Source organism: Grammomys surdaster, unplaced genomic scaffold, assembly GCF_004785775.1.
Source record: "Grammomys surdaster isolate TR1022 unplaced genomic scaffold, NIH_TR_1.0 126219, whole genome shotgun sequence".
NCBI lineage: Eukaryota > Metazoa > Chordata > Mammalia > Rodentia > Muridae > Grammomys > Grammomys surdaster.
The window spans coordinates 2,529,092-2,555,514 of record NW_021621022.1 but is presented as its reverse complement, the minus strand read 5'-3'; the positions used below and the strand labels follow the sequence as shown (position 1 = coordinate 2,555,514).

At 49.2% G+C, this 26,423-nt stretch overlaps 1 protein-coding gene across 1 annotated transcript; it reads right to left on the bottom strand.

The window, feature by feature from the left end:
* Positions 1 to 213: 213 nt before the first annotated feature.
* On the bottom strand, positions 214 to 26,423 carry Fam167a (family with sequence similarity 167 member A). The gene is made up of 4 exons (XM_028758672.1): positions 26,390 to 26,423; positions 21,146 to 21,246; positions 10,658 to 11,418; positions 214 to 477 (listed from the first exon to the last, which is right to left on the bottom strand). Exons 3-4 carry the CDS (start codon positions 11,039 to 11,041, stop codon positions 214 to 216), a joined length of 648 nt encoding a protein of 215 aa, XP_028614505.1. The 5' UTR covers positions 11,042 to 11,418; positions 21,146 to 21,246; positions 26,390 to 26,423.

Genomic DNA, 26,423 nt, shown 5'->3' with positions numbered 1-26,423 from the left:
CCGAGAGCCCTGTCTTACATAGTGTCTGCAGACTCTTTGGGTCTTGAACATGAAGACCCAGGTATGCAAAGCTGAAGCCCCTGGCATACAAGCACCAGGTCCTGGTGCCTTTCACTCCCAAGCATGGCCTTAGGGAGAATCACTTTGGCTAACTTGGTCCGAGCTCCCTCTCTCTCACCCTTGGCTCTGGTCCCCCTTCCATCCCAAGGCTCCTCAGCAAAGAGAGAACCTTCTGGAGTTGATGTTCATTTTGGTGACGCCAATGAGCTTGAGTGGCGTGGAAAGGCTGAAAGAGGATGCCAGGGGGGAGTCACAGAAGAGGTCCGACAGCTCATCCCGCTCCTCCAGCTCAAAGGCGGCATCATTGAGCATCCTCCTGTGCAGGCGGCAGGTCTGCTCGATCTTCAGCTTGTTGATGTCTCCGCGGAGGCGCATGAGCTGCCTGGCCAGCTGCTGGTCCTGGAGCCGCATCTCTGCCTGGAAGGGGAGAAGCCAGACTTGAGTCAGCAGGGAGCGTGGCGGTCGCAGCTCTGTAAACTCTGCCGAGGACACTCATCATAGGAATCCTAGCTGATGTTAGGCATCATTGATAGGTCCATCTGGCAGCAGGCACACTTCTGTCCCAGGGAGGTGAAAAGACACTGGAACGTGTTACTGCCCAATGAAGCTTTGCGCCAGGCTAGCAACTATGTCTAAATCTTTCTCTGTGCCAGTCCTGGCTTAAAGTTCCCTTCCATCCTTTGGTATTCAAGGGGGGTGTTCAGGTGGAGAGAGACTTTGAAGAGTAATAGACACCAGATTTGGTGACATAGCTTCTGGGTGGGAAGAGAGATGTGAGGGGGGCTGAACAAAGGGGGCTTTCTACTGTGACATTAGATCATGTACGTGGGCAGCCATAACATGCTCTATTGATTATTTGAAAGTTTATACATTTTCCAGTATATTTTGATCATATCCATTTACTACTACCTTCCTCTAGCTTGCCCTAGTACCCGCCCACTCTTACAAATCTGTGTCATCAAAAACAAAAACAAAAACAGAAACCCAACTCTAATTAGTGCTGCCCACATACACATGGGTTTAGGCCTTCTACTGGGGCATGGGATTGTACCAGTGGCCATGTTCTTAAAGAGGTGTGCCTCTCCCTCCCTCTGCAGGCTGCCATTTTTTCTTTCCTCAGATGGGTTACAATTACTCACCAATAAATTTTTTTTAAATAAAGTTTCCTAAGAGCCAATCAAAAAAAAAAAATGAGCTGATATTTATAAGCTGTTTTCCTATGAAACAGGCAGAGCTAACACACTAGAGCTAATCTTCATGCTAGCTTATGGAGTAGAATTCCTTACTATGTCACAGGTCACAGATGGGGAAGTCAGAGTCAGCTGTCCAAAGGCCCTTGGTGGTAAAGCTGGGATGGGAGCTCAGACTGTGGGTTGTGAGACTGGCAACCCAGTTCTGCCTCTTAGGGAGACGGAGTCTAAGAGACAGAGCTGATCAATGCTCAGGGACCCTGTAGAGGGTTTCTGATATTTTCAGCACCTCTATTTCCTATTAAGAAAGGGATGTACTGAGAACAACTCTCAGCAGTATTTTTAAAAATCCATCTACTATACACCAAACCCTGTGGTACCTCACAGCCTCCCCCAGGTACCTGCTGTGAAGGTTTATATTTTGGAAGTCAGGATACTGGAGCTCAGAAGGCTTCAAGGTGTCCCTCAGCCTGTCACACAGCTGTGACTCAGCAGAGAAGGAATGTAACTATGGTCTCACTAGGCTTCGTGGGCAGCCAGTTCCTCATTAACAAAGCTTTGTCACTAAGACGGGCCACCAGCTGTTCCTACTTGACCCTGAGACCCAGTCCCATCCTGCCACTTACTCTGCCCACGCCTGCAAGTGGCTATTGTTTCAGTGCTTTTGTGTCCTCAAACTCGGCTCTGTGGCCTACCAGGTGCCTGGAGGAGCCAAAAGAGCCAGGAGACCCAGGAGGGACGCCCTGTGGTTATGCAAATGAATGTAAATGTTCTCTTTTCCCTATTGGGTCTGGAATACAGAGCAGAGCAACTGCCTTGGAGAAAATTAGTGAGCATTCAGTGTCCTCTCTCTCTCTCTTTCTCTCTCTCTCTCTCTCTCTCTCTCTCTCTCTCTCTCTCTCTCACACACACACACACACACACACACACACACACACACACACATTGTTTTTCTTAAATGTGAAGGGCTAAGACTCCCAAATTTAAAACCAGAATGAAAAATCTACATAACAAAACATCACCTTGGTCATTTTGAACCACAGCTCAGCAGTGTTAATGACCTGCATTGCTGTGCAACCATAGCCACCATCCAACTCCAGAAATTTTCCATCTTTCTCAACTAAAATATGTCCTAATTAAAAAAAGAAAGAAAGAAAGAAAGAAAGAAAGAAAGAGAGAGAGAGAGAAAGAAAGAAAGAGAGAAAACAAATTCCCCATCCCCTCCCTCCGGCCCCTGACAAGCCCATCCCACTGCCTGTCTCTATGAACTAGATGACCGGAGAGATCCTCCTCCCCTCACACCCTCCTGAGCAGGAGTCTTGTAACTGGTTTATTTCGTTTCCCATCATGCTCTCTGGGTTCACATGATTGAGAGGCTTTTTATACTACATTTCCTTAGCAATGACTAAAGGACACAGGTCACTGTGGATAACATGGATGACCGGACTCTCCCATTCCCTGGCTCCCTGCACTTGACCTGTACTGTTTCCCAGTCTTTTCCCCAACCCCAGGCCAGAGGCATCACATTTACTGTCTTACAGATGAGGAACCTAACTCAGGCCCAGCCCTCCTGGGAATGGTGACATTCAGATATCATCTGAGTCAAGCAGTGGTTCTCCCAGGGCCTGGAGGCAGCAGACTTTGTAGGGAGACCCTGTTGCAAGTGGGGCTCCTCTCCTGCTAGCTAAACCAGTCACTAATGCCTGAGTTTCCACCTCCACTTATCCAAGAAGGGGCTGATGAAGTTCCCAGACCAGACAAGAAGTTGTATGTATCTAGACGTTATACTGGTGAATGCAGAGCACTGGCAAGTGCTTCTCTCAGGACCAACTAGGCTAGGACACTGGTTCTAGACTCCAGCCTAAGGAACTCAGCTCAGCATGGGTCGAATACTGTCCTCTAAAGCTCAGTGTAGAATGTACTTAATTTTCCATCCTTCCCCCAGGGTAGCTTGCCTTGCCTCTGAGGGGACAGGCACAGGCTGGATTCAGAGGTGTGGTCTGTTCTGCCAGTAATCCCATAATCCAGGAACAGTGCCTGCTGAAAGGGATGTCAAGGTTAGGATTAAGGTTTAGGAGAAGGGTAGGGAGAGGGTCTCCTGGGACCTGAGGTGGTAGAGGCAGCCTTTCCGAGAGAGCCAGTGCTGCTGTTCAGAGTCTTCTGCTGCCTGTGGACACTGGGGATTTTGAGACAAATGAGAAGATTCTTAGGAGAATCAGCTTGTTTCTTCAGGTCGATGGCAAAGCCCCAAGGGTAGGATTATCTAATTAAACAGTAATTACAGGGCTCTGAAAGAGAAGGGAGAGGTTTCTTGACTCCAGAGCTCCCCACGGAGTGAGGAGAGGTGACAGATGCTGAGGGAAGATGAAGGAAGGAAGTTAGAGAGAAGAGGAGAGTCTGCTGGGCGCATCCAGAACAGAAAGCTCTCAGGTGAACATGCTCTGCTTACTGGAGAAAGATCACACTGAGTGCTGTTCTGAGGAGAAAAGCAAAGCTCATGCCAGACTCTTTGCTTGGGACAATGACAGCGAAGGCTGCAGAAATCCCTCGGATGTCATGAATAAAGTCAGTGGTTACCATATGACCGGGGGTTTCACCCACATTAACAGGAGGCAAGGACTCCAACAGTGACCTGTGGCCCATGTTCACAATGGCACACCCCAACTGCAACATGGATGAACAGTCTATCCACGCTCTGGATGCTATCCAGGTTTAGGGAGGAGGAAATCAGAGACTTGTCACAACACAAACGAACCTTGGGGCCATTACACTAAGTGACATTAGCCAGACACAAAAGGACAAATATGTGACCCATGTGTGTGGAGTGGCTGAAACAATCACATTCTGAGACAGACCACAGAAAGGTTTTGCAAGGGTGTGGAGATTGGGAATCAGCGTTTAAAGGTCAGCACAGATAGAAAGAGAATACCAAGATGAAGGACATGTGTCTAGTCCCTAATTCTGGAGCTCCTTCGGATGCTATCTCAGTCTGAGAGACTCCATTTATCTCTGATAGATGCTGGAAAGAATTGATGTGAGGGCCAGGAACTTAGCACGTGTGAAGGGGCAGAGCGCGTTCCATTTCCACATGGTTGAGCAACAGAGACCTAATTCTTGAGGATTGCAAACAGTCTTTGTATTTTTCCATGGTGTTTGTCTAGCTTCACCTAAAGGTCAGCCATTGTTATAATAAGACATGTATAATGTCAGACATTGTTCTAATCAGTATTGGGTTGGAGTCTGTGCAGAACCAGGACAATAAAGCACACTTTAACCTTAGTCTGACCCCTGTGCATCCTGGATTGACAAGGGTGGAGGAGGCAGGTGGTAAGGGTAAGGTATCTTACTCAGTGCAAACTTGAGTTTCTGAGAACCGGTAGAAGGAAAAGCTCACAGGTTCCCAGAAGCAGCTCCACATTGTGAACTGGTTTCCAGGGGAGTTGTGGACTCAGGTGGAGATGGGAGTGTGTTTCATGGAGAGGCTGTTTCTGCTAGGAGGTACTGGGCCACAGAGTTGGGAGTATCCTCTCCTGACAATGGGGAGGTGGGGTGGAGGAAGCTGTGATCTATAGCCCCTGGCTGTGGGCCGTGGGCTGAAGAACTGGGACCTTGGCTCCAGTTCCCTGGGTTGGTTCAGTAGGGAGGAGGGAACCTGTTATATTGCCTCCTGTCTAGACTTGGTCTCCTTCCCAAGCCTGTACTGATTGGGAAGGCCAGACCAGAGACTAGGGCTAGGAAGAGAGCTCTGGGCCCTTCAAGCCCTCCTGGAGAATTCCTGACTTTACACAAGTGTGAAGCTCTAAAGATATGATAAGGCTTTCAATTTTTAATACTTGGAAAGTCCCCAGACAAACTGTTACTTTATGAGAGGGTGGACTTTCAGAGCTACCAGAGGCTCTGGCCTCCATTCCCAAAACAACCCATTATTAGGTGACCATCCCTGGGCAGGTGCAAGCCTCTCCCCACCTTCTGCTGCTTCACCAGCACCTGGGGAACAAAGAACAGAGGTCTGCTTGCATGACAAGGCATGCAGGAGAGTGAGGAGTTGAGGATGAGTGGACACCCAGAGTTGACGTGTCTCAGAAGAAGTCAATACAGTAGCATAGCAGGCAAACTTAGGAAAAGATGTCCAACATCTCGGATCACTGGGGCAAATGTAAATCAGAAGTACAACAAAGCTGGGTGTGAGGCCACACACCCATGATTCTAGCCCATGGGAGGCTGAGACAGGCAGAACACCAGTTCAAGCTTGGCCTGGGCTGTTATAAGTTAGTTCTAAGCTAGTTTGAGATGAGTTAGACCCTGTATTAAAGAACAAACAAACAAACAAAACCCCACAGCAAGAAACCACCTCACCCCAGATAGAATGACTACTGTCAAAACATAGGGAATAGAAATGTTGGTAAAGGTATAAGGCATAGCTAGATACACACACACACACACACACACACACAGAGAGAGAGAGAGAGAGAGAGAGAGAGAGAGAGAGAGAGAGAGAGAACTCTCTATCTTGATTACCTGAGAAGTTAATGTACCCCCATATTTCCTGCAGGACTGTCCACCATAGCGAAGACATATAATTAACCAAGATACCCACCAAAGGAGTGAATGACTTTTAAAATGCAATTTATTATCCCATCTTAAAACAGACACCTTTATGTTTGTACCCATGTTGACAGAACCAGAAAGCATTATGTTAAGTGAAAGAAGCCAGCTACTTTTCCAGCCAGAAAGACAAACCCACATGCTCGAAAGCTGATAAAGCTGAACACAGGTACTCTGGAGGCTGGAAGGGGATGGGGAAATAGAGACAGTCCTGGTAACGGGTATCAAACAGGAGAGAGCCGGTCCAATACTCTTCTGGTAGTCCTGGGGATTCAACCCATGGCCTCATGAATGGGAGACAAGCACTGTACCACTGCGCTACAGCCCTAGCCCAGTTCTAACTAGTCTACAACAATTTAGTATATATTTCAGTGTAACTCAAGGAGAAGTTGAGTGTTTCTACCACAGAATGGGTAGTACATGAAAGAGTGGAAACACTAATTTTAATTCAACTACTACATACTGTATCTAACCGTACTACTACTATACTCCACAAGCAGGTCAACACAGGTTAATTTAAATACACACACACACACTTCAGAAAGGTATTGTACATCCTACAGACATGCTTAAACTGAACTAGCCCTTTTGATACTTGAGACTTCCATGGCTGGGCTCTGTGTTAGCATAAGATATCTCTTCATAGAGAGTGAAAAGTGAAAGAATAACTTGGAGAGAAGGAAAAATAGAGTTGATTTTTGGAAACTAACATGACAAAATGCCCTGAGTTAAGAGGATGTGCTAAGCAAGCAGAAGGCACCTTCGTGCTTACTGACCAAAGGAGCAGTGGGTACAGCAGCCATTTGGTGTATGGGCTCTGAGGCTGGGGAGATATTAGTTCAAAACCCCATGTTTTCTCATCTGTAAAATGGGGGTGGTAATACTGTCAATAGCACCTGCCTTCGAAGGAAGCTGTGAGCATCAAGTATTGCGACAGAAGGAAACACGCACAGCACTGATCCATCCCTGCCTTTGGTTCCTCTTCTTTTTTCTTCCTTTCTCAGCAGGCTGACAGGTACAGGTATCTGTCACTCCTATTTTACAGTGGATCTTTTACAGCATGTGGCTCATGATGTGATCATGTGATAGCTCTCTGAAACAAGAACGACTCCCAGCCCCTGAGTCAGGTGGGTACCATTCTATCAGGCTTAGCCACATCCTTGGCTGTCACTTACCCCTCTGATCTAAGATTTCTGGTCTTTCTGAGCCTCTGTCTTCTCCTTTGTAAAGTGGGAAGAGTCAACAGTCTCACTCTGGGAGCACAACAGGAAAGTGCTCTGGGAGCACAAGCATTCTCTCCCCCAGCATCATCCCTCACCTCCACCCCACACAGTGAACATGACCTGTCATCTGGCTGGGTGTCCGGCAGATAAGATCGTGGGAGCAGGTGTTATATGTGCCACAGCCATGTGCTCGCCAAGATTTACCACTAAGAACTCCAGTTCATAATCAAGCTAAGGCCACAGGGCACTGCCAGAACCCAGGCCTCCAGCTCTGACACACAGGCCCTGCCTGGTTAGTACCTGTCAGCTTCCTTTTTCTGTTTTCTAACAATTATAAACACCTTCTGCCTACAGGGATCCAACACCTGCAGGAAACTAACACAGTGTAGGTGCTATGGATTCTCAGGTTCTCACCACAGAACCTGAGAGATGAAGGCCTTTGCTTTTGTCTGCCTCTCACAGAGCAGAAGGTGTTCTGGCCCCTGTTTCTTATCTCTTTGTCTGTCAAGGGCACTTATGAGCAAGACCACAGAGCCAAGATGGAAGGTGGACAACTGAGAAACACTGACAGTCAGTCAGTTTCTCAGCTCCAGGCCCAGGCCTAAGCAGGTTCCCTGACCAAAGGGAGCTACCAAGGCAACTGGAAGTCCATGTTAAGCTGTAAGAACTGACAGACTCCTGCTGCCCAGGGCCGTGGCCTTCCCACACTATCATCTGCCCTCTGCTAGGACCAAAACTTCTATTAAAACCGGATCCTGGTGGCAGAGACCTAAAATAAATCTCCTTCTGAAGCAGAGGCAAGAGGATTTCAAGTTCAAGGTTTGCTTGGGCTATAGAGTGAGTGCAAGGTCTGTCTGTGCAACTTAGGAAGACCTTTTCTCAAAAAGCATGATAGAAGGGGGTATAGTTCCACGGAAGGGCACTTGCCTAACATATGAAGAAAGGTCTCTAAATCCAATCCCCAGGACTACAGACAGCCTTGTGTTGAGTTAGGTGTTTGGCAGTGTGGAGGGGGGAAGCCCACAGACTGACTCGGGTTATAGAGTCTCACCCAGTCTGCTTCCTTGGACATGTGGGAGAAAGTATACATTTGCTCAGGAGTCTGACAAATGAGCAAAGAGGGTAGGTGTGCCCAGGGACAGAGAAAGCCTGAGTCCTAATTTAAATAAATGTGGCATAATAAAGGTTATGCAAACTACCTTCACTGGGGTCTCAAAAATAGGTGGATTTCAGAGGCACCTTGACGTTAAACAATGGATAAATTAGAAAAATAGCACAGCGCTTCGAAGCTTCATTTTAACTGAAACAGACAGGCAAGCATACTAACCGCGCTGCTTCACGCTGGGTGTTTAATGGGGGATGGGAGTCCTGAACTCAGCGTTGGAGCTGCTGCTAGCCTCTGGGACAGCAGCGCTAAGCAGGTGGGGTTCTGGCACCACTGGGCTGGGAATATGTAGGGAGGAACTCTTCATTAAGACCCTCTGCTGTCTGAGCTTGGCTTTGTGGGGCTGTTAAGTCAGGGACAGGGTATGGAGCTCAAACTTGGGGAATCCAGAATCTGTCCTCTGAAGTCTTTTCACAGTCCCTTTCACTTCTTGGTACTCTAGATGTGGTGGTATGGCATATGACATTTAGTGTCCCTTGGAACATATTGGAAATTCTAAATCCCAAATCTGATCTCAGACCCACAGAACACAATGTTCATCCTTAAAGTAGACTCAGGGGGCTCTGGATGCACACTGGAGATCCAAGGCCAAATAGCTTTTCCAGCACGATCAGCTGGACCCTCTCTAGTCCTGTGACCTGAGCCCCAGCTTTGTCACTTCCTGGTGAGGTCACTGACTCTCATCTGTGTGATGGGAGCAGTGACATAAGTGCACAGAACCTTTGTAAGACTGAATGCCATCACATCCTAGGTGTTCATCATATCCCAGATCTTTCCAAAGCTTCCCCTAGTATCTTTCTATCTAAAGGATGCTGGGAGGTGTCCAGGAAGCTTGAAGGAAGCCCCTACTGTTTTCTTTTTTTTTTTTGTTCACTCAGAGGAAAATATTTCTCTACTTCCCACTCTAAAGGAGAGCTCACAAGGAATGTGAACTTATTTAAACAGTAAACAACTCAGCTCCTAGAAACAATAAACTCTCAAATGAACCTCAAACCAACAAACTGCATCCTTGGCTAATGGGAATATTTTTTGTTCCTCTGTGAAGAACAGATAAAAGCAGTTTAGCCTCAGGAATTCAGGGTCTGTCTCAGGCCCACCTTTCTACCTCTCATGCTCCTGTGAGCACCCTATCGTCACAAAGCAAGAATCCACAGGAGCCCTGTCTTCTTCAAAAGCCAATAGCAAGCATACCCATGCTCAACCCTAACAGCATACACAATGGAACAGTGTGTTCTGAGCAGTCTCAATAGCAACTAAAGAGGTTCCCAATTAACCGGATGCCCAATCTCCTGAGCTGCCACCACCCTGAACTCCAATGCTTTATTTCACCCCACAAGAAATTTCAGGCCCCACTGGAGAGATGTCTCACAGGACTCATCAAAAGAAACCAAGCATGCCTCTGCTTTCCTGCTGACCGGAGAGTTACCACCAGCTCTGGAAGGCAGCTGACCCTTGATGGTTGGCTCCTTGGAGGCAGATGGCCCTGGAGGTGACCCAGGGAAGCAGCTAGAGCTTGGGGGAGGCTTTATTTCAGGTCTGGGTGTGCCGAGAAGCCACTGTTAGGGGTGGGGGACCTAGTGGTTTTCCTGGGGCAGGATGGGACAACGCTCCATCTCCTTTTCTAGGCTTTCCGCAGTGGGGAGAGGTTCCTGATGGGAGTCTGTTTTGCCTGTGGGCAGTAAAAGGATCCAGCTGCTGTTCCACTCAGCATCTTCTGCCCTTGCTCACTCCTTCGGTCTGGAATGCCTAACCCACCCTGACTTCTGGGCAGACTCTTACTCAACGTCCTTTGGCAAAGCCTTCACCCCAGGCATAATCAGTCATGTGCCCCCTTCTGGAAGTTCTGTACACCTTGAATTATTAAACAGCACTTCCATGCTGAGCCCCAGTACTTACAGCTATGAACCCCAAACTGAGAGTCCTTCCTAAAGCTGGCCACCCAGGGAGACCCACCATCCAGCTAGTGTCAACTCCCAGCTCAGGGAAAGAGGCAACTCTCTTGCTGAATGAGTGGTGGTCCCCAATCCTGTAGGTAACCGGGGTAGATGGGGAGAGGGTTTTAGAGAGAAGTTAAGTTCAGGCAAACTCTGGGGCTCTCTTAGCTGTCCAGAAATTAAGAGTAGGAGACTCCAATGCTGGTGAGGAGAGGGTGAGAATACGTGTGGGCTCAGATCCTTGGGCTAACACTTGCTTCCTCTAGATCTTTGATTAGAAGCTGGCTGACCCAGGCCCCATGTATCCACTGAGAAATGAGATCTACCCTTTACCTAATAGGAAGCCGGATGTACAAGTGGGAATCAGGCAGAGATGGGAAGACAAACATGATGTGGGGACACAGCAGAGTCAGACAGAATGATGAGGGGGAGAGAACATGCATGGAACACATACGGGCCTCTTGGCGGGCAGCCACTCACCAGTTCCTTCCTGAGCCAGGCTATAGCTTCATCGATACTCTGGAAGCCTTCCAGCTTGCCTGTGGTCAGTGGCCTGTCACCCCTGCTGGCATTCCTGGCAGGTGGGAGAAGCTCTCTGGACTCCTTCAGAGGCATCAGAGGCTCTCCACCCCCACATGCTCCCTGCTCCAGACTTGTCTCTTGCTGGGCAGCTGGCCTCGGGAAAGGCCACGTCTGCTCCTCCAGCCTGGCCTGCCATTCCAGATAGGAAGGTCTTCGGGTCTCCAGCCTCAGCTTCTCAGTGAGGGCCTTCAGGCTGAGGAGGTGGTCATCAGAAGGTACGGGTGGCCCTGCTGGCCTGTCTTTCTCACCCACTTCTTCCACTTGGATCCGGGGCACAGACATGTTCTAGTCTGCCCTGGTAGCCAGACATGGGAGGTGTTGGGGGCCACTCAGGAGGCTTGCTGGGTAGCAAGGTCAAGCCCTGCTCTGTAATGGTCTCATATAGCTGTGACCATGGTTCCTGAAGGCATCGTTGGGATGGGAGTGAGTCTCAAGGCTTGGCAGCACCTGGAGCCAAGCAAGGCTGTAGAGTGTGTCTTTCAGAGCAGCTGTGTGGCTCAGGGTCTATGATTTGTCCCGTAATCCTGTGGTGGCCATGCTTCATAGAAGGCAGGATCAGACAAGCATTGGCAGGAATCTTCGGGACAGCCTCCTCCAAGATCTCTCTATGCTTGCTGGAGGTGTGCAGATCAAAGTCGAAGGGAATGCAGGAAGTAGGTCTACAGGAAGGAAAATAATCACATCAGCCCTGGTCTCACTCCCCAAGATGGGAAACTGAGGCTCAGCACCAGTTCTTGGCAAGACCTAAGACGATTTCACAGATTCCATGCAGAGCAACTGATAAAACTGGACAGAGCTTTACTGTCTGTAAAACCATTCTACCTCTCTGAGCCCATGGAAGACCTTGCAGCAAGTGCCAGTTTGTTTTAACACCCAATTCACAAAGCAAGAACCCGAGTCTCCAAGAAGCCAAGTGACTCACCAAGACAGATCCCTCAGCAAGGAACAGGGGGAAAGGCCAGCTGGTCTGGATCTCAGGACACAGGTTTCTCCTCTGGACAGGTCCACAGGGCCAGCTGACAGGCCAAGTGGGATCCCACACAGACTCAGGACAGGTGTCTACTGCCCCTAGCCACCCTCATACCCACCACAGCCCCACCCTTCATCCACACTCAGCTCCTGGCTCCAACAACAATACCTGACCTCACCTCATCAGAGGAAGCAAATAAACCTGCAGCCATGGCAGGAAAGGAGCTGCCGGCTGGAGCTAGCCTGTGAAACTGAAGGAGACTCATGACTCACTCTTGTGGAAAGATATTTCTCCCATTTACCTAGATTGCAACACGGGGGCAGCACCACCTTGCAAGGGATCCAACCATGCTCTGAGCTGATCAGCTTGGCTCTAGTGAAGGATATAGCCAAGACTCTTAGCCCGTCATATCAAGGTGTAGCTGAGTTAGAAGCAGACCCGAGCTCCCAGCTTTAGTGTCTCGTGTCCAGGGAGATCTGGGCAAGGGCAGATCACAGTAGGAGGCCCATGACTTTAACTTGGGTTTGAAACATATCTCTGTTTTGAGCTCTAAACAGGAATGAACTGATGTGGAAACGAATCCAAGATAAGGCCCAGACGAAAAGCTATAGGTTCAGCCTCTTGGAGCCTATGCTGTCCTTGTGTGGAAAAAGAGGGAAGAAATAGAGATGTTTTTGGACTTGTGTGTGTTTTAGCCGCCGACTACATGGTGACACAAACTGGTCATGCTGCCTTTACACAGGCACTATCTCTACCCTGATGAGGATTTTCTTTCTTTCTGAGACTGTTCCATCATTACATTATACAAGCCTAGGCTTCTTTCAGTTAGTGGAGTACACTTGAGATGTGGCTTTGTTTCTTAGGGAACTGATAGAAAACAATTTTTGTCTTCCTACCTATTGAAATGCATGAAATTGTTTCTTCAATTTTTCTTCAATTTTTAGTGATTGTGAATCAGATCAGTATCTAACAAAGTTTTAAAAATCCCTAATCCAAAGAAAAATTTATTCAGGGGATACCTTATCACAGTGGCAGGAACTGGGGATAGATGGAGGTGAAGATTCAAGATGGGGGAGGTGTGGAAACAACTGGAGGCTATTGAGGGAGGATGTAGGGTTCTTCTTGACAGCACACAGATCCTCAGGAAGGTGAGAGCTTTCTGCTCAGGGCCACTCCTACAACCCTGGACTGTGAGGAGAGCAGACCAGAGCACTGGATTTCGCCCTCCCCAGCGTCTGAGCCTACCCTCACTAGGGCATCACTAGGAAATGAGAAGAACACTCTACCCCACAGATAGCAGAGAAAACCAGCTTCATTTCTTGCCTTCTATGGGCAAGGTCATGGTACCTTGAAGATTCTTCATCATCCCAAAGGATTCTGAGCCCATTATGTGGTCCCCAAGGATCCACCAGCAGCAGCTTCAGTTTCCAGAAGCTCCAAGCACATAGCTAGAAAACCTTCTTTTGAGATGGTGAGCTTGGGATCTGAGCCTAGATCTGGGCTGTCAGGCTAGCTGAGCCTCAAGTCTGGTCTCCTGTGTAAGGAGTTGAGACTACCCATCTCTTCACATATGCTCTCTGACTGATAGCTTGGTATTCTGCCCCTATACTTTCCCATGGTGTCTTCTTCAGATCTCTTCCCAAGTGTGAAAACTTGGGAGTGGCTTTCTGGGGCCCTTCCCAGGCGCCTGCTGTCTGCTTTTTGTGCTGAGGTGCCTTCATTCTCAGCACACCTGGGACAGCTGAACCCTAGAAAGCTTCCTTCCTCAGTCAAGGGAGCTCTCATTACAGCCAGCGAGGTGTTTTTTTGGAGAAAGTCCAATTTAGACAGGCTGATGAGCAGCACCAAATCCTGGGAGAGACAACACAGGCGGGAAGGCCTTCCTACTCCTGCATGCTTCTCTGCGCAGGGTAGCAGCCTGCAGGGTTAGGTAAGGGTCTTCACTCCAGTCTCGCTGTGTAGCTTTGTTTTAATTACTGCTTTTGACTAGATGCAGAGAAGGCCTGAACAAGAGTTCAGTGAGATGAGTTAGCCAAGGGAGCCTTTGAGCCACTACTTTTCATGGGTCTGTGAAGTACAGGGTATATACTCTGGCTCTCTCCAGCGTCACCCTCATCTAAGAGTCAATGGAGAGAACAGGTACCACAAAGTGGGGAGCACAGAGACGGGGAAGGTGAAGTGCTTCCATGAGCAGGCCATAGGCAGCTGGGACCTGGGCACACAGCACCCTGTGGTTTCAGTCAGCGTCTTTCTACCCAGCTCAAAGGTAAAAGGCAGCTTGTCAGGTCTGTGTTCTGGACCTGAGGTGTCAGGACCACTCTGTGCCTCTCCATCCTCCCCAGAGATGTTGGATACAGCCAGTGTGTGCACACTCTGCAGACGGGCCTCTCAAAATGCAAACATTGGGTCTTTGGTTTAAAACAGAAAAAAAGTTCCAAAGGATTTCGGGATGATGTCTGCCTCTGTTAAGGGTATCGATGACTGAGGGGATTTGAGGTTTAATCAAAGTAACAGAGCTATTAGCTCTGTACCCATCATGCAGGAGGCCTAGATAAAATTACATTTTAAAAGGTTGTAAAGTGGATGATGTAACCTATGGATGATGCCACATTCCAGTCCTGTCACCTCACCACTGCCATGAGCTGTCATTTGTGGGTCCTTGATCTTTTGGGTGACCTGAGTTCTCTCTGCTCGTTTGCATCTTTCCTTAGAAACAAATGACCCTGGTATCTGAAGAGGTCCAGAGGGTTTCTTCCTTCCTCTATAACTGGGTGTAGGAGTTGGCCTGGAATGCTACCCACACAGGCCTGGAGAGGTGCCAGGAGGAAGGTTCGTCGTCAACAGCCCATCGAGTGGGCACTTAGCTAGCTTCGTCCTGAGCTGGTGGGAAGGTGCTGGATGGGTGTTTGGGATAGGTGCCATCCATGGGCAGCTTCTTGGGTGGGCAGAATGGCAGCAGGGCCCTTCTGTCTTTCTTGAAATACTAGGGTGTTCTGAAGCCTGGGCTCAGGAAGAGCCCTCTGACATGCTGAGCAACAGTACCAAGGGCTCACCTCTCCTAGAGTCTCCTGGGGCCAGTAAACTTAGAGAAAGGCAGGAAGCCAAAGGGCACTTTTAGACCTGGGGCCCAGGGCACCAGAAGAAAGCAGACAATCTCGTAATCTCACCAGGGCTCAAGTATGTCCCACGTGGCTGACGCCCCATTAGTAGCAGGGACAAGCCTTGCAGGTGTCCCAGTGTCTCTGAAGAAGTGATGTGTGGGCCTGAGAACCCACTCTGCACACATGGTTGCTGTTCAAACATGCTCCAGGCTTCCAGGAGAGCACAGGAGGCTCTGCCAGCTGTGAGCTAATCCCTGGGCTGCTGGAAGAGGTGGGTGGGTGGGTGGAGCTCCATCCGTCAGCCAACACCTTGTCTCGTTATGAGCTAATGTGTTCATCTGGAAAGCCTTCAAGCCCACTTCCCCAATTGGTTCCTGGGCAGAGGAAGTCTAGGGGTCTGTTTACTAATGCTCCTTTAGACTCTTTCCACTGGACCCCATCATTTTCTCTTCAGGAGATACAATCTAACATACACACACACACTGCCTCTCCTGCCCCCCTAAATCCCATAACTTTGTACGGCTGTTCCTTCCTCCCTCCTTTCTCTACTTCAGTTCTCAGGGATTTGAGGCCCTTCTCCTTCCAGAAGATTTCTTTAATCTTTGCTAGCTGGGTGGTGTGCTCTGGTAATGACAGCACACAGGAAAGCAATGATGTCATCACAAGATTAGCTAATACTCAGAGCAACCACACTAGGAGTCATCCTAAAAACTAAGCCAGTCCTAACACACAGAAGCCTATGGTGCACAAGTTATTGTCTCCGTTGTACAGATGGGGAGATTGAGGCCCAGATAGGTTTGGTCTTTTGCCTAAGGTCACAGAGCTAGTCAGTGGTGAAGTTGAGACTTGAGCCCTTGGTGTCTGTGTTTAGGCGATCTCTTAATGGATGGGCTTCTTCCCCCTCTTAAACCACCACACTTACACCAGGGTCATCTTTTTATAAGGTTTATTGTATTTTATGTATATGGGCGTTTAGTCTGCATGTATGTGTGGGCACTACATGTGTATAGTGTCTGTGAGCTACCTACCATGCAGGTGCCAGCAGTTCAACTTGGGTTTTCAGGAAGAGCAGCCAGTACTCTTAACAACTGAGCTAGCTTTCCAGTCCCTAACAAGGCCTTCATGATGGTCTCCTCTACCACACTGTGATGTTCGCAATGTGAGCCAGTATTTTGATACTAGACCCAGAACTTAGCATAGTGCTGCCCCTCTGTATTCAAGCTGGAATGAGTGGGCACATAGAGCAGACTGCTGTCCCTGTGGCCTGCGCTTGCTCGTGTGTGTGCCAGTTGAATGGGCTCCGAGAAGCAGAGGTGTGGCTCCAGGGCTTCTTGTGGACATCCCCTCTAGCTGTCCTCAGGAGCTGGCACACCCATCTCTTCCCTGCCCTGTCTGGGAAGTGTCTGAACAAGAATTAGTCTGTAACCCACATGGCTGGATGCAGGTGTAAAGCCTCCCCTCCCCTTCCCCACGCAAGTCAGGCACAGACTCAGCTTGGGCCATGTTCTGAGACTTTGAACTGAAGCAGAGAGGACTTCTTTGGTGCCCAACATTGTATGAGGTCATTTCCACTTGGCACCTTCTCCTGCCTTCTGTCCTCCAGAAAGATCATTCCACCTTGCTTTGAGGAACCCTACCCCTCAGTTCTAGGCCACTGATATCTCCTCTCACCTCAGGTGACTTAGCTGAGCTAATAAGAGCACTTACTCCCAGGAGTCACTGGAGTTGTTAGGGGCTCTTGCTATCACAGGGAGAACATTTACTGGTGTAATGTTCTCTAGAACATTAACACCAAGCACACAAGACAGTTTGAGGCCCTCAATTAGACCTTGTTAGAAGCCTGCCTGTTGTGAGACACTGTTCTCTGGGCATGACAAGACTGTTGCCCTTTGAACTCTCAGCAGCTCATATTACCCACAGATGACTGATAGAAGACTGGGCTCATATTCCATCATGGAAGGAAGGAGCTCACGAAGCCCCACCTTCCCTCAGGCATATTAAGCAATTAACAATTGCTAGAGGGAGCACTTTCTTCGGTGGTGCAGAAGAAACCCACATTCCCACAGGGAACTCCAATTGTTCCCTAACTCCATTGGCTCACTAAGCTATCTTGGGTACATCATTTCTTTGGTCCATCACTGGTTCCTCACCTGAAGTGAACAGATATTTATTCTGTTCCCGACAGCCTACAACCTGGGCTCTGATGACAAAGCCCTTCAGATTCTCCTCTGAAACCTAAGCTACTTGCAGCTGGATTCCTGACAGTTCTAACTGGCTAGCAGAAACATATAGTAAGGGAAAGAAGGAAAAGAACATGGCAGATGCTTGCTGAGATCTGGCTGTTGTCTTTCTCTATGCCCCAACTAACCTCCTCCTTTGCTGTCTGTAGGGAATTCCCATGTTGTGTTTCCAGGACCAGAGGCAGGACCAGCCCCCAGTCCCCTTCTTCTGCCAAGGCACTGCCTACTATATTTAAGCATGTGACTTGAGCTTGACCAATCAGAGACTCAAGCCTGGGCTCTGAATTTGGAGTGCGTGAGGTCCAGATGAAAAGCCAGTGAGAATTCACATGTGGCCACTTAGGTACCAGTCCCAAGACAGTTGTGAAATGCAGACATGGTCTCTACTGAGACAATGGTCTCTACTGAATAACCAGGGGCTGGCTCTGACTTCTGGATCTGCCCTGCATCTACCTGCTTTCTTCCTTGGCCCTCATCCCCTCTCACTTCCTATGGCTGCCCAGTGTCGTTACCACCTTGCTGCTTTCGGTTGCCTACACTCAGGAGCCCTGGCTAGAGTCAGGGCTGCACAGCTCATTTACATGAGCAAAACATGTAGCCAAGAGTCAAGCAATGTCGTGGAATGTTGTGACACCCCAAAGACCCTTTTCTCCCACATGTCCCTGTATCCCTTAGAGAGGGTTACCAACTATAGTTGAGAACTAACAGGATAAGAAGTCACCCTCTTCTTAGTGAATCTTTGCTGAGTCTGTCTGCATTTATGGTTGTTTCCTACTTTACAGTCGACAGTAAACAGCACCTGGTGAGGACAGGGTGACAGTTTACCATCTGTGGCTATTTACACCTCCTCTGCTCCTTCTAGCAGGAAATGCCACCAGGGGTCACTGAGGAAGAAGACATGCTCTGGGCCTTCCCTGATGGGTGCTGCAGGACTCCCAAACTGGGGCAAATCTTTGTATGTCTGGCCAGCCTGGACAGCTTTTGGAGATGTGCCCCTCTTTGGCTACCTCACTTCCTATAGCAAGACGTGCCCAGGAGTGGTCCTGCTACAGCCCCCCCCCCCTCCTATAGCTGCTCTACATGGATCTGAGCCTCTTGCAGCCCTGCACTAGTAGAGTATTCTCAAAATTAACTCCTGATGTCACCTGGAGACTTTCCATGCTTCCTGAGAGAGAGGTACAGGAACCCTAGTGTTTTGGGTTGACTTTACAAGTTGGAAATAAAAGACCTGTGTCACAAAACCCCAGCCCAGGAACACTGGTAAGGGTCTGAGATCTTCATCCAGGAAAAGAGGCACATTATTTAGAACACAGGTAGAGATGGGTGCCCTAGGCTTAGCACAGCAGAACACCAAAGATAATAGTTCCCAGAGGGCCTTAACATAGTGGAGCCCCAATTGTTCTGACTTTACAAGGTTCCTGCAAGGTTGACTAGCATGATTTTTGGGAACAGGGTCCTGTTGGGGAGAGCTGGGAGCTCTCTATCTTCTGCCAACTTCCCACTGATGCCTACCATAGCCCCCCACTCCTCACCCACTGATGCCTACCCCCCACCCCAGGTATGCTGTCTCCTTCTAAGTGGCCCCTTCCTTTGTGCCCTTGGATGCTTCTTTGGGGCTCCACTATCCCTTTATCTTCTACAGTACATCTTGGATCCCATCCAAGCAACTACGCTTCTAGATATTACTAAAAACACTACCAAGCTTCTAATGCCATTCCTATCAAGCCAGACACTCTGGAAGAAAAAAAGAGCATTTCATGAGCTTGAGGACCTGTGACTGCATGCTCACTATATTTGGAACTGAGGCACAGAGATGAGAATGAACACAGAAGACAAGAGTTGGAACTGGGTGGATGTGAATAGGATGAAGCCAGCAGGGTTGAGCTTGGGGCTAAGGGATAAGCTCTCTCCCTTCTTATAGATTTCAACAGGACAGGGCTCATCTGTCCTCTGGTACACAACTGTCCTGGAGATAGACAGCCCTTTCCCAGCTCTTGCAGTCCAGTGATACTGTCCCTACCTCAAGGGTCATCTTGACTGTGATGACACACCACATACATATAACAAGGAAGGCCAGGCTCAGGTCTTCTAGACTACCCTGTTGGGCAAAGTGAGTTGGGGACTGAGTGACCAGCCTATGGCTTAGGATACCTTGACAGCCCACCACAGCCTCCCATCACATTCCTTGGGACTGCCGTAACGTTTCTAGAACAGCTATCTGGACATGGCTGGCTACTTCCTTTCTGAGTCCCACCCATGTAGAAAACTTTCCATCGGCTGGTATGACTTAGTCTTTTAGAGAAGATTCTGGAATGAAGAACTGGCCACAGCATGGGTCAAGCCCCCTTAGGATCTGACTTTTCTTTGTAAGGCAGGTACAAGGAATGACTGTTATCTTCAGTGAGTCTAGCTCTCACACTCCAGCACTGCCTGGCTGCCTAATCCTGTACAGCTGAGCCAGGCCAGGCCTGGTCAGTGGAAGAGACTCACCCAAATACAAGGAAGTCTGTGTTACTCTGCTGAGTGTGTTTGCATGTTACCAAGCAGCAAACTCAATCAGAAAGTTGTGACCTAACGAAAGACAATGTCTTTAGACTCCCAATCAGCATGTTAAGGCAGGCGGCCCCCACAGCCCCCTCTGCTTCCACCCACAGGCTGTGCTCTGCATGGTCTCCAAGGCTGTAGAGTGGAGGGCAAAGTGAGCTGAGTTCACAGCCTACACACACCTTCTTGTCTCTTATTCGAGTCTGGGCTCCTTCTCTGAAGAGGAACCTGTCATAGAGCCTTGGGGTGGATGAAATGAGGAAGGGAAAGACACTCCCTGGGCTCTACAGATTTTTCAGGTGGTGAAAGAATTATAGATCTGGGCTTCCTGGGCCAGGCAGGCTTATCTGTTCAGGTTTAATGATAAACCTGATGCTTATCTTGCATGGGGTAGGGAGCTCCTATCCAACTCACCCAAGCCGGAAGGTGTGCTCTGTAATATGGCTATCCGTGCTTGGCAGACATGCTTCAGTACTGACCAGCTGGGGATGAGAGAAGGGGACACAGCCCCACCCCCATCTCCCAACCCCAAGCTGCTGATACAAGCTGGGCACTGCCCAGAGCCCTTTCCCTCCTCTTTGGAGTTGCCATGGTGACTGAAGCAGGAGGGACACCCGCTGATCTGGCCCTCAGCCAGTCATCTTTCCCCTTCCCAGGCCCATCTGTAATCCAGCTCCTAGTCAGTGTTGGGAGGATCTGAAATGGGGTGTCCCTGGCTGCAGTTGTGGGCAGGGAGGGGGCTAATTGTGCTGATGTGTGTGTGTTTTATTGGCTGTGGAATAGCTGTTCTCTCTCTCTCTCTCTCTCTTTCTCTCTCTCTCTCTCTCTCTCTCTGAGTGTGTGTGTGTGTGTGTGTGTGTGTGTGTACTCTAATGCACATGTATGCAGTATGGTGGTTGATGGTTGTCTTGTTGGATATGTGTGAACATGAATGAACAAGCTGTCTACCCAGGGCCATGATGAAGCCATCTGGGTGCTGCCTGGCTAGTTCCTTCCCGCAATGAAGCACCGTGAAAATCCATTCCTTCCTTCCAAAGAGGCTGTTATCTGTCTCTGGGCTCAGAATCTTCCTCTGCAAATAGGCTTTGCTGTAGGGACACTTGAGCTTCAGGGGGGTTCTGCCACATGACTCTTGAAACTTGTATCACCATACAAGTAACTGACTTCTGCCTGTGTGTAGGGAGCTGGCCTGGTCCTGAACTGACCGAGAGGCGGTCCTGATGCTAGGCCTGAGGGATCCAGTGTAGGAGGACAGATGGCACAAGGTCCAATATAAGTGATGGAAGCTGTGGGGCTGCAGGGGTAGCATCTGGCTTGGGCAGCCTCAAATATTTTTCCTTTTGGATCCTAGCATTTCTGAGGGAGACTGAAATGAGAACTCAGTCTGGGGATGGAGAGACTGGAGAGCTGCTTCAGTGAACACACAGTGTGTGCACTGGCCTCTGCTTCGTTCTGGGACAGCGTCTCAGACCATAGGAGCTAGTGGGCTGGTGACCGCACTTTGGAGACATAGGGAATGGAACCCACTTACTTGCATTCTCCAAGGGATCTTCACTCAGAAAGGCTTGGTCTGCAGTGTCCTATGTGAATGGCTGCCCCTCCACTTGGGATCCAATCCTTCTAGCTGTATACCTGAAATAAGATTATCCATGAACATTTTCAAACCGCACTGCCATTTATAAGCTTTTTCTGTGGCCTAGGCAAGAGAAAACTTCCCAAAAGTTAGACCCCATAGAAACCCCAAACCAGAGACAGACATCATGAGACTGGCCCAGGATTCCATGGCTCCATTAGTAGGGCTAACTAGACTTGAACCTGAATCTTTAGACTCTAAGCAGAGTCCTGCTTTCATTGTCTAAGAAATGGGAAGCCTTGCTTCACCACTCTGAGACACTATGAGGGAAGAATCTATAAAATACACACACACACACACACACACACACACACACACACACTTATAAAGACCTTTGCAAATGCAAAATGCTAGGTCTGTGCTGAATAATTGATAGGCTTGGCTCCACAGGCCTCCTGCAAGATGCCTGTGAGTTTTGCTTTCATTTTGCCCAGTGAAAAAAGTTGCTAAGAAAACCCGCCAAGAAAGATGTGTGCTTCTCTATGGATCTGGGAGAGGTCATGACTCCCAGGACCCACACAGCTAATTTCCATCATCCCCGAAAGGCTGGCAGAGAGCACGGAACTGCTGCAAGAAAGAGGAGAGCTAGACTCCACATCGTGTCCCCTCCATGGCCCTGGGCTAGGGCTTCTCTGGCACGTGAAGAGGAAGGTACCTGAGAGGCAGAATAAGAGGGTGGAAAGAAGCCTTGAGAAATGAAGAGAAGGAAGGGGGTCCTCCTGGAAGGGCAGTCAGTCTGTCACTGTCTCAGCCAACCACCCCATGTGACCACAGAATTCTCTCCAAAGAACACAGTGGCTCCTAGGAATCAGACACAGACTGGCCTTTGGAGCCATTTGCGGCTATTAAAGCAGAAGGCAACTGAGGTGTGTAATCTAGCTACAAGAGCAGTATATGCTTCCCAGGAAACTCAGGTACCACTTCACAGTTAAGGACTCAGTGGCCCACTGGAAAGTGTCCCAAGTGGCATTTATCCCTGGCCCCCACACAAGGAAGGCAGTTAGGCTATTCAAATCTACGGTAATAGGCTCCGACTTCAAATAAGCAAAATCAACAAAGTCTGGTTCAAGTGAGAATCTGCTCTGTTTGTTTTCTATTCTGTGAGCTCCCAAGGCCCAAATGTTTTGCAAAGATTTCTTAATTGGATTCCTGGTACATGGTGTGTCTACCTGAGTATCACACCTCTACACATTACCTGAGTATGCTGACTGCTCAAAGATTAGAGGGTCTTTAGGCTGTTTTTTGAGTTTAGATGGGACACAGTGAAGGGTCCACAGTCAGGTTCCAGTTTGCCTAAGCTGGGATGGGACTGTCCGAGGTGACCTGCGACAGGAGCATGTTGTGCCCACTGTGGGGTGTGGAGAGGTTCTGTGTTCTAAGTGCATGAAGACAGAAGAGACATGGGGCTGTGTACCCTTGCTCCCATTCTGTCAGCAGAAGCTGCACCTGGTGGGACATATCAGGAGGGGACCTGGTGCTTCAGAGAGCTACAAGACAGGGATGGAGCAGAAGGAGATGTTGGAGTCTGGCCACCAACTACCACTGTGATATTGAATGATAAACCTCAGGTCTCAGGTTTTAGTGTCCTCACCCATAAAACAAGATCACAGGAGAAGCAGCCGGATGGTCTAGGAGGATCAAAGAGATAAAGCAAGTGTGGTACCAGTGACACCTCCTGCCCTTGACTGTGCCTGGATGGGGTTCTCCTCAGCCTGTCCCCTGGGAAAACAGCGTCCCAACCATTGCCACTTCAGCAAAGCATGTCTGTGTGTTCTAAGATAGGCAGGGCACCGATTCAATGTTGCCTCTGGCCAGATTCTTTGTTCCCTGAGGGTAAGACCGTCTTTATAAGAGTCTTCTGCATGATGCTCTTCTAGATCCTAAACGGCTTTGGAGGTAAAGAGAGGTGCTCTGGGTGGTTCCACCAGGCTAGCTGTCCCCAGCAGCATTTAAATGGAGACTCCCTCCTTCCATGGTTCACTGGGTGGGAAATCCCCACCCCTTCCAGAGGCAGCAGTGCAGGTGTGGGGTTGCTCTCTCTGGCAGCAGGAGCATTCAGCAACCAGCAAAGCAAACATGTTCTTCTTTTTTTCTTTTTCTTTTTTTCCTCTGATCTTTTTGAAGACAGAGGTATTCCAGAAGGGTGGATTGATGCATGAATTTGAAGGGCAGATGGACTTGTAAACTAAAAACATCTAGGGAGTACTCCAAGGAGGAGATGGTCAGGGTACCAAGAGGTAGATGGCTAGGGTGTTAGAAAGCCCACCCAGGACAGGCCCACTGGATCTGCTGGAGCTTTGGAAGTTAACATATCAAAAGATGCCTATGAGTGGGCAGAACTTGTCATCCTACTGGCTTTCACTCAACCTTGATAATGGGCTTACAGCCTGCCATGTTTTCAGCAGCTGCTACCAACAGACCAACAAGACAGATGAGCCAACGGGCAGCTCTTGGTCTGGGGCAGCTGCCTCGAGCTACTTAGTTTGGTCAGGCTCAGGTCTGTCTTGTGTCCCCAGGGTTCCATACCTGTGCATGCTCAAAGGCTAGGCATCTAAGGATGTCACTTCTGACTTGGTGATAAATTGGGGAAAGCCACCCCCTACCCTGTGGCCTCCTGGTCATACAGGTCCTCATCAAAACTTGCTCAAGGTTTTTACCCCAACTTCCTCATCCCAGGTCCTTCTAGCTGCCATTGGTCAGTCCCCAGGCACTGCTCAGAGGCTCTGCTGACCTCTTGGAATGAGGAAATACACACCAGCCTTTAAAAGTTGGCACAGTAGCCAACACATAGGCTGAAGCATGGACTCATGAAAATTTGTCCTTCAACATGAAAAATGAGATTTGACCCAGGTTTGCCCTATATAGGTCCCATGTAACACATCCTGGGATCTGCTATCAACTAGCTCCCACATTTCATTCAGGGTATCCTAAAAAGAATTTTTAGCTCCAGTGAGGAAGGGAGGCCTCAGTCCACCACTCTGAGGTAAGAAGTTGAAGCCTGTCCCATTGGGTGGTACTCTGTAAATGCCTCCATGAAGGTAGTTACACTATACCAGGGGACTCTTGGAGAGGCTGAGGTGTGAAAAGGGCCTGATTCAGAGGAGCTACCTTAGAGAACTAGGCCCTCCCTGGATGCCCATGAGACTCAGGGTGACTGTCCACAAAGCTGCTCCTGAGGCAATCTGGCATGGTGGCTTGGTAGAGGGGAGAGAGTGCTCAGGGGGACAGGTGGGTATAGGAAGGGTAGGGGTAGGGTAATCCAACCTCTGACCCCTGGTGTCCTCTTTCCTCTCCTTTCCTTATCTCTCTACTCAAGAGAGAAGTAGTAATGGTTATTGGGAAGAGAACTGGTCCTTAAGGGGCAGGACCCCTGGGCCAGGTCCCCAGATCCTATCAACCTAGCCTTTATGGAAACTCAGAGGCTATAGGTGACTGCCAATTAGCAAGGCTCAACTGCTAGTTCCTGTTAAATGTTAGCCCACTAGCCTATCCTCATTTCCCATGAGCTAAGCCAATCTCATCCTTCTAGGTCTCCTTTAAAATGGGTCTGTCTTCTTTCCTCCTCACTGACCCAGGGTGCACTTGAGTCTGAGATTCTAGTTGCTTCTCTCTCTTCTTCTCTTTTGTTTTGATATGAGGTTTCATGTAGCCCAAGCTGGCTTTAAACTTGCTAGGTAGCCAAGGATAGTCTTGAACTTCTGATCCTCTTGTCTCCAACTCCCAAATGCTGAGATTACAGGCATGTGCTACCATGCCCAGTTTATGCAGTACTGGGTAACAAAGCCAGGGCTTTATGTATGCAGGGGACTTTCTTAGGCCATGAGACGAGCCCCTCGTGACTGTGATTTCATGTGGGTGTGAATAGTTTCTTCCTGTCTCTGGGCCATGGTGGATTCCCTGGCCTCCTGAAGCAATCTTCCCCTAAGAGCATTTCTGGAGTGCAAGGGGTTAGGCACATGGATGTCTCTGCATTTTCCAAAGCCATACAAACTGTTCCAAGTTTCTTTGCTTCTCAGTCTACAAACAGAGACTCACACTGTCTCCTCAAAGGGTAATTGTAAGGTTCAGTGACCAAGGATGCATGGGTTCTCAGCAGTGAGATCAGTAGAGGCACCGGGAGAGAAGCACCTTAACTTTTTATTGCTTGAAGTACAGCATGTAGCTGCTTTGCCAAGCTCTTGAAAACTGCTCTGCCAGGGTCTTCCACCTCGAGGATGAGGACAGGCTAACAGGTACCTTGGTTACTTTGGCTTTGCCAGGACTTTGAGTCCCAAGCCTGGTGGGAGAGGAGAGAAAGGAGAGGGAGAGAGGAGAGGAGAGAGGGGAGGAGAAAGGAGAGGAAAGAGGAGAAAGGAAAGAGGAAAGGGGAGAGGAAAGAAAAGAAAGGAGGGGAGGAGAGAGGAGAACACTGGTGTGCAGAGGGGAAGCTACTTTAGAGCCACATCTACTGGGCACTTTGTACAGGACTTGATCTCATCCAAGATTCTCCAGGGGTGATGGTTTGGTGATGGGAGGGATAGACAGAACTTGCTGGTGAGTATATGAAGCTGGGGACACCAACCTGGAGCCAACTCATCTTCCAGATGACCCCAGGAGGGCATACCCACAACAGAACCAATACATACAGAAACCCCATCTGAGAGAAAGCTGACCCCCTCCCCACCCCACCCCCACACATTTGTTCTTTCTGGCCATTCAGATACCCAGCTCCATGGCTGACCTTCTGCACAACGTTTGGGTGTGCAGTCCCTCTGGTATCCCCAGCATCATCACTCTTGGGGTGCCATAGAGCTAAGGGCCCTGGGTCATTTCAGAGTTAGGGAATGAACCAAGAACTCTCATTTCCCTTAGATGTGTAGGTGTGGGGGGTCACCAACCTAGATGAGTAGATCTAGACCACAGTCCCAAGAGATTCCTCTCCTATTACAGATCTCCAGGCATGGAGTCCACACCTGGTCCCCCACGCCTTCCGGAGAGGCCTGAATCCCCAGGAGCAAAGAAGAGGGAACCACGCTGTCCTATGGCGGTGTCTCCCTTCCCTCCAAGGCTGTGGGATCCAGGTCCCCCCCCCACCCCCCACTGCCCACCCTAAAGACCTGGGCACCCGAGTGCCTCAGCCAAGCCTCACCGCCGAGAACTCACCTTCTTGAGCTCCGGTCGCGGTCGCGTCGTCGGA

What these genes read in the sequence shown, in the direction of transcription:
- Fam167a (XM_028758672.1), bottom strand. Translation starts at nt 11,041, where the DNA reads ATGTCTGTGCCCCGGATCCAAGTGGAAGAAGTGGGTGAGAAAGACAGG. An exon ending in CCTGGCTCAGGAAGGAACTG is followed by an intron (nt 478 to 10,657) that starts GTGAGTGGCTGC and finishes CTCCCCTTCCAG; the next exon opens with GCAGAGATGCGGCTCCAGGA.